The 12219-nt window shown below is 44.2% G+C and overlaps 1 protein-coding gene across 1 annotated transcript; it reads left to right on the forward strand.

Annotated features, from left to right (window-relative positions):
* Positions 1 to 1039: 1039 nt before the first annotated feature.
* LOC117976443 (C-C motif chemokine 3-like) lies at positions 1040 to 7094 on the forward strand. The gene is made up of 3 exons (XM_063598610.1): positions 1040 to 1054; positions 6053 to 6192; positions 6610 to 7094. Exons 1-3 carry the CDS (start codon positions 1040 to 1042, stop codon positions 6698 to 6700), a joined length of 246 nt encoding a protein of 81 aa, XP_063454680.1. The 3' UTR covers positions 6701 to 7094.
* Positions 7095 to 12219: the final 5125 nt, after the last annotated feature.

A 12219-nucleotide genomic window follows, 5' to 3' on the forward strand; every position in this document is an offset into this window, starting at 1 on the left:
GGCCTCTCAGTGCAAAGCAAACATGATATATAATAGAGCACAATCTCATCCTGAGATGTCTTTCTCCTAGTATGCATCCTCCAGCCAGCAGAGTTCTGGAGAGAGAGAATTCTGAGACTGCCACAGGGCATCTGGTTCTAGTTCAAATCCGCAAAGTTTGTAAATGAATAAACTGAGGCCCAGATAAGACTCCCTCACAAAGTAAGTTACTGGCAGACACAAAACTAGAGGCCAGATTACTAAACTCTCATTATAGTGCTCAGTTTTACCCACATTCTGGATCTAGATAATTAAAATAGGATGCATAATCATTTACTGTATATCTAGTATATTGTATAGTAGTGTATACATAAATATAAAAAATTAATATAAAAAGTACATGAAAATACAAATAAGTTAAAGAAAAGTCTCAAAATGGTTATAACTGCACTGATACATGGAAGGATACTGCTTTTACAAGAAAAACCAGGAGTCAAAAAAGTGATGTGACTTGGGGAGAGAGCTGCTGTGGCATCCTCAGAATTTCTATGACTATGATAGTAACCCATGAAATTATTTGACATGTAAGTCTTGTGTATTGAGATATAGTGCTGTTGCCTAGACTTATGGAAATACTGAATGTGGAGGAGAGGATAGCCTATACCCCTCTTCCCAGTTCATTTCAATTGTTTATTCAACTAATATTAAGCTTTTATTATATTGTAGACACTGTGCAAAGCGTTGGAAATGAAACAGGTGACCAGATCATCATGGAATTTTGTCCTGATGGTACTTAAGAGTCTTTAAGCCTAGAACTCTAACACCTAGTGTGACTACACTTGATAACTCCATAATATATACTGGAAATTTGTGAAGAGAGTAGGTTTCAAGTGCTCTCACCAAAAAAAAAAAAAAAAAAAAAGGGAAAAAAAAAGATAGCTACATGAGGAGATGGATATGTTAATTTGTTTCAATGCAGTCATCATTTCAATATGAATATATACATCAAAACACACTGTACACATTAAATATATACAACTTTTATTTTTAAAAACACTCTATGGAAGAATATGAAGTAAGTCACAGAACGTCAGGAAAAACAAAGTAGTTTTATCAGAAAGCGTTGTGGAATTCCAACTTTAACTCATTGGGCATGCTTCCATATTTGCTGAGGTGTCTAAAATTTTAGCTTTAATAAAATCATTTCTACTATACAAAAGTATAGTTGTGATGACAGTGTGGTATTTCAGTGAGTCTAGATAAATATATCAATAAAAAGAATGTGGCTTCCAGAAGTAAACTCCTACGGACATGGTCATTGATGTTTGACAAGACCAATAAGGCAACTTAATGGGAAAAGTTTTCTCAACATACTGTGCAGGAACTGAATAGTTATATGGAAGAAAGTAAGCCTTGATTCTCACTACATCTGATACACAAAAATTTATTCAAGATGGGCAATAGAGCTAAAATAAGAGGTAGAATCATAAACCTGCATGAAGAAAATATAAAGGAATATTTACAACATTGGGGTAAGGAAATATTTAATAGCCAGCAAAGAAAAAGCACTAACAATAAGGGAAAAAATACTGAATTGGATTTTGTAGAAATTTAAAATTTCTGCTTAACAGAAAAGACCATGAAATTATTAAACAATCAAGCCACAAACTGCGAGAAAATATTATCAATACATATATCTCACAAAGAACTGTATCCTGAATGCCTGCAATTTAAAAAGTTTAAAAATAAAAATGAACAAAGACTTAGACACTATAAAAAGAAAGTGTACAATAAACACATGTCTATAAACATGTAAAAAGCTGCTCAACATATCCAGTCTTCAGGAAGGCAGGCTGTCACCACATACCCATGAACATAATAAATTCCTAAAAGTAGGGTTGTGAGGTCAAAAATAGATATTGCCAAACTGCTCTCCAAAGAGTTCAGGACAACTTTTGCCAACAAGTGTGAATTAAATTTCTTGTTTACACTCGTGCCAAGACTGGGTATTGTTAATCATTCAACTTAGTCACTTTTATAGAAAAAGTGATACTGTATTATTGTTTTAATTTGCATTTCATAGGATAGAAATAAGGTTTCCAATAGTTTTTCACATTCTTTGCCCATTTTTCTGTAGGCTTTTTAACCTTTTGATTTGCAAGGGTTCTTGGTATATTAGATGTCGTATATAGGTATTGCAAACACTCTTCATTTAAATTTTTTATTTTACTTTCTTTTTCTAGAGACAAGGTCTTGCTCTGTCACCTAGGCTGGAGTTCAGTGGCATGACCAGAGCTCACTGCAGCCTGGACCTCCAGGCTGAAACAATTCTCCCTCCTCTGCCTCTTGAGTAGCTGGGACTACAAGCACACACCACCACACCTGGCTAATTTTTGCATTTTTTGTAGAACTGGGGTCTCGCTATGTTGCCTAAGCTGTTCTCAAACTCCTAGGCTCAAGTGATCCTCTCACCTTGGCCTCCTAAAGTGCTGAGATTACAGGCGTGAGCTACTGTGCCTAGCTGGAAATATTCCTTATTGGCTGCTTTTTCTTTACTTGTCTTATTTTTTCAAGTATAAAAATAGACAGGCTCTATGTTGCTCAGGCTGAAGTGCAGTGGCTACTTACAAGCGTAACCATGATTCACTGCAGCCTTGAACTCCTGGTTTCAAGTTATTGTTCTCCAGCATCAAGTGTGTCAACTCTAACCCCATTGGGGGGATTTCAAGGCCTGTACTGTTTTGGTCCCAATTTAGCTTTATCATCCATATTTGCCCCCACCGCTCTGCAGTTCCACTGAAGCACCCCCCCTTTCCTCTGAGCCCACAATGTCACACCCAGGACTCTGCCTCAGCTGGGCCTCCACTGCCCACCCCTCTATAGATGCCTAAATCCCGGGCAGTTATGCAGACACAATTAAGTTCCATCCATTCCATGAAGCGTTCCCCAACCCTCTGGTGGAAGGTCACTTCTTCCCCTCGTGGGGTTCTCAGCTTTCATTTCTTTTTCTACTAAGAGTCTTAGCACTTTCTGCTAAACGCTACAATTACCTGTTCATATACTCTACCTGCCCCCACGAGACCAGGGGCATCTCAGAAACAAAGATCATTAAAACCAACTAAATTTATTTCTCATTATAAAATGAGGTATGCTGATTGATTGTAAAAGAATAAAATAATAAAGTATGGAACATTTTTAAAAAGCATATAGATCTGGCAGAGAAGATAGAGACCCTTCCACACCACTGAAATTACGTATTGAAAAGAACAAGGAAAAAACTGCTTCAGTTGGCATGATTTATGTAAGTATAGTATAGGATCCTTAAAATGGTTCAAAGAAATGGAAAATCAAGACTTCATTTTGGCAAAGGCCATTGAACAGAAACTTTAGCATCTTTATCAATAATTTCTTTCAGTTAAATAACTGACAACAACACACTTTTCAACCAGTGATGTTGTAAATTAAATTTAAAAAATTAAATTAAAACAAAATTAGTTCATAAATTTGTGGGCTGACCAAGAAGGTAATAAAATCTCACTAAATAAAATGAGAAAAATTCAGAAAAAGAAAAAAATAATAAAATAAATCGCCCATGGACCTATTACACACATATAAGCACTATTCATTCTTTAAAGCATATATTTCCAAGCATTTTTATTTTTTCCATGCCAAAGGTTGGCATGGAATATATATATATATATATATATATATTTGTACAATTCTTCAACTTTTGTAGAATTTGTATAATGTTGTATCTTGCTTTTTTTTTTTTTTTTTTTGAGACGGAGTCTCGCTCTGTCGCCCAGGCTGGAGTGCAGTGGCGCGATCTCGGCTCACTGCAAGCTCCGCCTCCCGGGTTCACGCCATTCTCCTGCCTCAGCCTCCCGAGTAGCTGGGACTACAGGCGCCCGCTACCACGCCCGGCTAATTTTTTGTATTTTTAGTAGAGACGGGGTTTCACCGTGTTAGCCAGGATGGTCTCGATCTCCTGACCTCGTGATCCGCCCGCCTCGGCCTCCCAAAGTGCTGGGATTACAGGCGTGAGCCACCGCGCCCGGCCGTATCTTGCTTTTTTAACCACTGATGTTATAAGCATATTTATGCCACTTCATTCATTTTGGGACTTAATAATACATGATCTAGTGGATATATCGTAATTTATCATTCCTTGATAGAGAAAAATTTAGCTTTGCTTATTTTAGAGTTATAAATGATGCTGGGTCAGGTATCTTTATGTTTGAAGATGGCTCCATATTTGGGTTGTTTCCACAGAACTCTTTCCTAGAAATGTTTTTTCTAGGTTAATGGCTACAAATATTTCTAGGCACCTGACATATTGACGCCCACCTCTAAAGTATTTTTATGATCCACAACTAGCATTTAACACACTGCCCTACTCACTCCATGACTAATAAATAGACAAATGACTGAAACATGACCTCATGCTTTCTATTCCTCCAGCTTTCATTGAGTTCCTTTCCTCTGGGAGGATTGGTTGTTGTCCAGCCCTCCACAGCATCAGCCCATCGACCCTATCCCTGTGGTTAGAGCGGCTGAGGAAGCCGAATTGCAGCTCTGTAGAAAGGAACGGGGCTGGAGAGTTCATGCATAGACCAGTTTTTTATTTTATTTTTTATTTGTTTATTTTATTTTATTTTTTGGTGGGGGGACGGAGTTTCACTCTTGTTGTCCAGGTTGGAGTGCAATGGCATGATCTCAGCTCACCACAACCTCTGTCTCCTGGGTTCAAGCAATTCTCCTGCCTCAGCCTCCCAAGTAGCTGGGATTACAGGCATGTGCCACCATGCCTGGATAATTTTGTATTTTTAGTAGAGATGGGGTTTCTCCATCTTGGTCAGGTTGGTCTTGAACTCCTGACCTCAGATGATCCACCGCCTCGGCCTCCCAAAGTGCTGGGATTACAAGCATGAACCATCCTGCCCCGGCTGCACAGACCAGTTCTTATGAGAAGGGATCAGCTAAGAATAGCCTTGGGTCGACACACACACCTCTTCACACTCACAGGAGAAACCATTTCCCCATGAAGCTAGAGATGAAACCATCTCCCCACGAAGCTAGAATAGCTCAGAGATGCTATTCTTGGATATCCTGAGCCCCTGTGGTCACCAGGGACCCTGAGTTGTACAACACTCAGCATGACAGCATCACTATGCTTAACAATTTCCCTCCTCACCCCCAGATTCCATTTCCCCATCTGCCAGGGCTGCCTATAAAGAGGAGAGATGGCTTCAGACTTCAGAAGGACACAGGCAGCAGAGAGTGGTCAGTCCCTTCTTGGCTCTGCTGACACTCGAGCCCAGATTCCATCACCTGCTCAGAATCATTCAGGTCTCCACTGCTGCCCTTGCTGTCCTCCTCTGCACTGTCGCTCTCTGCAACCAGGTCTTCTCTGTACCACGTGAGTCCGAGTTGTCATTGTGGGTATCACCACTCTCTGGCCATGGTTAGACCACATCAGTCTTTTCTTGTGGCCTGGGAACCCCCAAGAGAAAAAAGAGAACTTCTTAAAGGGCTGCCAAACATCTGGTCTTTCTCTTCAAGACTTTTATTTTTATCCCTAGAAGGGGTCTTAGCCCTCCTAGTCTCCAGGTATGAGAAGCTAGGTAGGGGCAGGGGAGTTACAGTCCCTTGTACAGATAGAAAAACAGGGTTCAAAACAACTCAGTTTGCAAGAGGCAGAATCCAGGGCTGGTTACTTCCCAGCGGGATCTGTTGTTCACTCTCCAGCTCACCCTAGGTCTGTCCCTTGGATGTCTTATGAGAGATGTCCAAGGCTTCTCTTGGGCTGGGGTATGACTTCTTGAACCAGACAAAATTCCCTGAAGAGAGCTGAGATAAGAGAACAGTCCGTTCAGGTATCTGGATCACACAGAGAAACAGAGAACCCACTATGTAGAGTCAAGGAGAAAGAAGGATATAGACAGAAACAAAGAGACATTTCTCGGCAAAAAAGCCCAAATGCCTTCCAGTTACTTGGTCTGAGCAAGCCTGCCTTCCTCACCTGCTCGGGGATCAGAAGCTGCCTGGCCTTTTCTTCTGAGCTGTGACTCAGGCTCATTGTCTTCCTTTCTCCACAGTTGCTGCCGACACGCCGACCGCCTGCTGCTTCAGCTACATCTCCCGGCAGATTCCACAGAATTTCATAGCTGACTACTTTGAGACCAGCAGCCAGTGCTCCAAGCCCAGTGTTATGTAAGTGCCAGTCTTCCTGCCCACCTCTAGGGAGGTAGGGAGGGTCAGGGTGGGGGCAGAGACAGGCCAGAAGGCCATCCTGGAAAGGCTCAGTCTTCCAGAGCCTATCGGGGATACAGGACCCAGGGCTCCGAGGTGTCACCTGACTTGGGGCTGGAGTGGGGCAAGTGTTACAGAGTCAGGAAGGGCTGCCCCAGCCCAGAGGAAAGGGACAGGAAGAAAGAGGCAGCAGGACCCTCTGAGGGCCACCCCGCCGAGTCCCTGAGAGAAGCTCTCTAGATGGAGATAGGCAGGGGGCCCCTGAGAGATGAGCAGGCCCTGAGCTGCCCAGGACAGAGTGGGATAGTGGGGCCACGGTGGGCCCAGGATTCCCCTGCTAGATTCCCCAGTGCTTAACCCTTCCTCCCTTCTCCACAGCTTCCTAACCAAGAGAGGCCGGCAGGTCTGTGCTGACCCCAGTGAGGAGTGGGTCCAGAAATATGTCAGCGACCTGGAGCTGAGTGCCTGAGGGGTCCAGAAGCTTCGAGGCCCAGTGACCTCGGTGGGCCCAGTGGGGAGTAGGAGCCTGAGCCTTGGGAACATCCCCGTGACCTCCACAGCTACCTCTTCTATGGACTGGTTGTTGCCAAGCAGCCACACTGTGGGACTCTCCTTAACTTAAATTTTACTTTATTTATACTATTTAGTTTTTGTAATTTATTTTTGATTTCACAGTGTGTTTGTGATTGTTTGCTCTGAGAGTTCCCCCTTTCCCCTCCCCCTTCCCTCACACTGTGTCTGGTGACAACCGAGTGGCCGTCATCGGCCTGCTGTAGGCAGTCATGGTACCAAAGCCACCAGACTGACAAATGTTTATCGGATGCTTTTGTTCAGGGCTGTGGTCAGCCTGGGGAAATAATAAAGATGCTCTTTTAAAAGGTAAACCAGTATTGAGTTTGGTTTTGTTTTTCTGGCAAATCAAAATCACTGGTTAAGAGGAATCACAGGCAAAGATTAGGAAGAGGTGAAATGGAGGGAAATTGGGGGAGATGGGGAGGACTACCACAGAGTTAACCACTTTACAACAGACACACAGTTCTGGAACACTGAAACTATGAATATGTTAGAACTCAAATCATAATATGCATGCTCTAGGATAATTCACTACTCGAATGGACACCATTAAGCAGAGTATTCTGTAGTGCATATTCATGATGAATCAAGCTGTTAATAGCAATTACTTACATTGTTGAGGCTTACTCCTACTGAGTGCTTTTTATACATTGTTTGTTTAATCTGGTTTGTTTATTGTTACCAATGCAATAGTACAGCAAATACCCTGAGCCCTGTGGCTACCAAGAACCCCTTGCATGTGCAATTCAACAAGACACCACGGTGCTTAAAAACCATCCTCTCTCATCAGCCGCCATTTCCATCTTCCCATGACTCAGGGCTTACCTCTTAAGAGAAGGGGACACAGCTTGGATCCCAGGAGGAGGCTGGCGACTGAGTGCCCAAGCCCTGTCCTCTTCTACTCACACCCCCAAATCCCCAACTTCCTGCCAGTTCTTCTCATCCCCAAATCATCCCCTGAACAGCGCTGTCTCCATCTACTTCCTTCTGATTTTATCACTGGTTAGAAGGAGTTGGCTCACTTGTCTCCAGTGAAAAATCACTCAGGGTCACGCTGCTCCTTCCCTCAGAATGCCCAGGTCCCCAAGCACCCAGGCATCTGCTGCTTTTCCTAGGACCCCCAGAAGACCCCTAGTAAAATGGTAGATGGCAATTATGAGACTCACAGCTGGTGCCTGGTAAGGGCTGGTGCTCCTGCCCATCTCTGGAGAGAAGCAGGACTTGGAGGGGGGCACCAGCTGGTATGAGGGCCATCCTGGGGACCCCAGGCCTTTGAGGTCCTATCTGGTGAAGGGACACAGGGAAGGGTCAGAGATGTGTTTTCTGGCCTGACCTGGGGTCTGCAAGGAAACAGGGAAGAGCTGCCCCTGGCAGAGGGAAGAGAGGAGGAAGTGTTAGCAGGAGGAGGCTGACTGAGGAGACCCCCTGAGCCACTGAGGAAAGGTCTAGGGAGATGAGGTTGGACAGAGTCCTGAGCAAGTGGACAGGCCCTATGCTTGCCAAGACAGAGAGGGGACCAGGAATTCCCTTGCTGATTCCTCAATTTTTATAACTCTCTCTTTTAACAGCTTCCAGAATGAAAGTGGCTGAGGCTGGCAGGTCTGTGCCAACCCCATCGAGTTCTGGTGCCAAGTGCATCACTGACCTCAGAGTCCAATCCCTGAGCGACCTGGAAGCAACAAGACACTGTTACATTTGTGGCAGATTAGGAAGCAGGGACCCAGGCCCTAGGGAAGTCCCTTCAATTCCTGAACCTACCCCTACCCAAGCAACCTCACTCTGGGACTCTTCTTAACATGCATTTCAACTTACTTAGATTATTTAATTTTTGTAATGTATTTCTCTGTGTTCTTGACTGCTTGTCGGAAGGGATCCCACAACACCTCTACACCCCTTCCTCAGCCCCTCCAGGCACACAGGTGATCTGCCCACCTTGGCCTGTTGGTGATTCTATTGGCTTTGTTTTGTGACAAAGCAAGGCGGTGGGATGTGAGGGGAAGAAAAATCTCTATAAAACAAGATACAAAAGAGTATTTAAAAGTACAACAGTGTGGATACTATGCTATCTTTTGTACAAGGTCAGGTGTTCAAGACCAGCCTGGCCAAGATGATGAAACCCCGTGTCTACTAAAAATACAAAAATTAGCCGGGCATGGTGGCAGGCACCTGTAATCCCAGCTACTCAGGAGGCGGAGGAAGAGACTTGCTTGAACCAGGGAGGTGGAGGCTGCAGTGATCCGAGATCGCACCACTGCACTCCAGCCTGGGGGACAGATCGAGACTCCGCCTCAAAAACAAAAAAATAAAAATAAAGAAGAAGAATGCTATGGAATTCGACTAGAATTAGGGCTAACAATATGAAGCACTTTGGGAAGCCAAGGCAGGTGGATCACCATGTTAGCCTGGAGTTTGAGACCAGCCTGCCCAACATGGTGAAACCTCATCTCTACTAAAAATACAAGAATTAGCCAGGTGTGGTGGTGCGCACCTGTATTCCCAGTTACTCCAGATGCTGAGGCACGAGAATCATGGAACCTGGGAAGCAGAGGTTGCAGTGAGCTGAGGCAGCCTGGGGTCCAAGGCTGTGGTGAGCCATGATCATGCCACCGCACTCAAGCCTGGGCAACAGAGGAAGACCCTGTCTCCAAAAAAAAAAAAAAAAAAAAAAAAAAAAAGAGGCCAGGTGCAGTGGCTCACACCTGTAATCTCAGCACTTTGGGAGGCTGAGGCAGACAGATCATGAGGTCAGGAGTTCAAGACCAGCCTGGCCAACACAGTGAAACCCCATCTCTACTAAAAATACAAAAATCAGCCAGGTGTGGTGGCATGCGCCTATAATCCCAGCTACTCAGGAAGTTGAGGCAGGAGAATTGCTTGAACCTGGGAGACGGAGGTTGCAGTGAGCCAAGACCACATCACTGCACTCCAGCCTGGGCAACAGAGTGAACCTCCATCTCAAAAAAAAAAAATTTAAAAAGGGAGTATAGGGCCAGGCGTGGTGGCTCATGCCTGTAATCCCAGCACTTTGGGAGGCCGAGGTGGCTGGATCACTGGGTCAAGAAATCGAGACCATCCTGGCCAACGTGGTGAGACCCCATCTCTACTAAAAATAAAAAAATTAGTTGGGCATGGTGACACATGCCTGTACTCCCAGCTACTCTGGAGGCTGAGACAGGAGGATTGCTTGAACCCGGGGGCCAAAGTTGCAGTAAGCTGAGATCACACCACTGCACTCCAGCCTGGTGACAAAGCAAGACTTCGTCTCAAAAAAAAAAAAAAGGAGGATAAAAAAATATTTACAGAAGAATGACAATATAGAAAAAATACATAAAAAATAGAAAAGTCTCCACTTTATAATCACTACAGTAATATTTGATTTGGTCAAGAAGCAATCCAGATAAAACCATTAAGTAAAGATTATTATGGGACAGAATATTCACACTGTTTCTATCATTCCATAGATCACTTGTTAATTACAAAAGGAAAAAGAGGCCGGGAATGGAGGCTCATGTCTGTAATCCCAACACTTTGGGAGGCCGAGGAGGGCGGATCACCTTAGGTCAGGAGTTTGAGACCAGCCTGGTCAACATGGCGAAATCCCGTCTCTACTACAATTACAAAAATTAGGCAGGCGTGGTAGCAGGCACCTGTAATCCCAGCTACTTGTGGGCCTGAGGCAGGAGAATCGCTTGAACCCAGAAGATGGAGGTTGCAGTGAGCCAAGATTGCGCCACTGCACTTCAGCCTGGGTGACAGAGTGGGACTCCTTCTAAAAAAAAAAAAAATGCCCTTATTCTTAGGAGATATATAGAAGAAATTAGGGGTGAAGTGCTATGAAATCTGCAGTTAACTCTCAAATTGTACAGCAAGAAAATTTATTAAATTTAAAAAAACGTGAATATTCATAGATATACATATATGTGGGGGCAGGTAGAAAGGGAGGGACACACAGACAAAGAAAATATGGCAAAATGGTATCAACTGGTGGAACTCTTTGAAAAATTTAAAAAATTTCAAAAGTATATTATTTTTGAACTGCTCAGGAGGTTTAAATTTTTGAATTTTTAAAATAAGCAATCAATTGTGAGGAAGTCTGAGAAGCCAGACTAAGAGATAAGATGAAAAATAAGGAAAGTAGAATCACAGTAATGAAAGGAACAGAGTTTCAAAATGCTGTTGTCAGTAGCTTCAATGCAAAAGAAAGTTAAATTAACGACGAACTCAGTAAAGACAACTGGATTCAGCAACTGGAAAGTCAGTGATGACCTAGGGTACAGGAGCTTCATTGAAATAGTAGAGTTGGGCCACGGCACGTGGCCCACACCTATATCCAGCAGTTTGGGAGGCCGAGGTAGGTGGATCTCTTGAGGCCAGGAACTCAAGACCAGCCTAGCCAACGTGGTGAAACCCCATCTCTACTAAAAATACAAAAATTAACCAGATATAGTGGCACGCCCCTGTAATCCCAGCTACTCAGGGGGCTGAGGCATGAGAACTGCTTGAACCTGGAAGGCAGAGGCTGCAGTGAGCCGAGATAGGGCCACTGCACTCCAGCCTGGGTGACAGGGCAAGACTCTGTCTAAAAAACAAAAAATAGGCCGGGCGTGGTGGCTCATGCCTGTAATCCCAGCACTTTGGGAGGCCAAGGCGGGCGGATCACAAGGTCAGGAGATCGAGACCATCCTGGCTAACACGGTGAAACCCGTCTCTACTAAAAATACAAAAAATTAGCTGGGCGTGGTGGCGGGCACCTGTGGTCCCAGCTCCTCGGGAGGCTGAGGCAGGAGAATGGCACGAACTCGGGAGGTGGAGATTGCAGTGAGCTGAGATCACACCACTGCACTCTAGCCTGGGTGACAGAGCGAGACTCCCTCTCAAAAAAAAGGAAGTAAACTGGGTATGTGGCAATAGTTACTTTGGTCCACAGATATTTGGTATCTTAACTAGTTTTGGATCTCTTCCACTAAAGGGACTGCCTGTTGAACGTTGTTAGGAATATAAGTACTGAAGGCAAATTGCCTGGGTTTGAATTTTGTTCTGTCCCTTGCACCCTGCCTGGGTTCAAATCCTAGCTCTGCTTATTAAGTTCTTTTAAGGGGATGATCTTTGAGCAAATGTCTTAGCTTCTGTTTTCCCAAGTAAATGGACACAATAGTTGCTACCTTGTGAAAGATTCATGTAATTGACCAGTGTTTACCAAGTAGCATCAGTGTTCAGTTTCAGTCATTGGTGATTCTGCAGTTGGACTGTGATGGGGTGTTGGGGTGGGGGTGGTGTGTGTGTGTAGCACTTAATTGCACGCAGAAAGGAAAAGATACTTTTGATGACCGGGAGGCAGCTTTTCTCTGCTTTTGTGTCAAAAGGGAGGAAGGGAGTTTGGAGAGGGAAACGAATTCTGTTCAATACTAAGCTCTC

Source organism: Pan paniscus, chromosome 19 (genome assembly GCF_029289425.2).
Source record: "Pan paniscus chromosome 19, NHGRI_mPanPan1-v2.0_pri, whole genome shotgun sequence".
Classification (NCBI taxonomy): Eukaryota; Metazoa; Chordata; class Mammalia; order Primates; family Hominidae; genus Pan; species Pan paniscus.

Bases quoted from the DNA above. Each gene is read 5' to 3' on its own strand.
- LOC117976443 (XM_063598610.1), top strand. The intron at 6,193-6,609 runs GTAAGTGCCAGT...CCTTCTCCACAG, and splicing joins TGCTCCAAGCCCAGTGTTAT to CTTCCTAACCAAGAGAGGCC.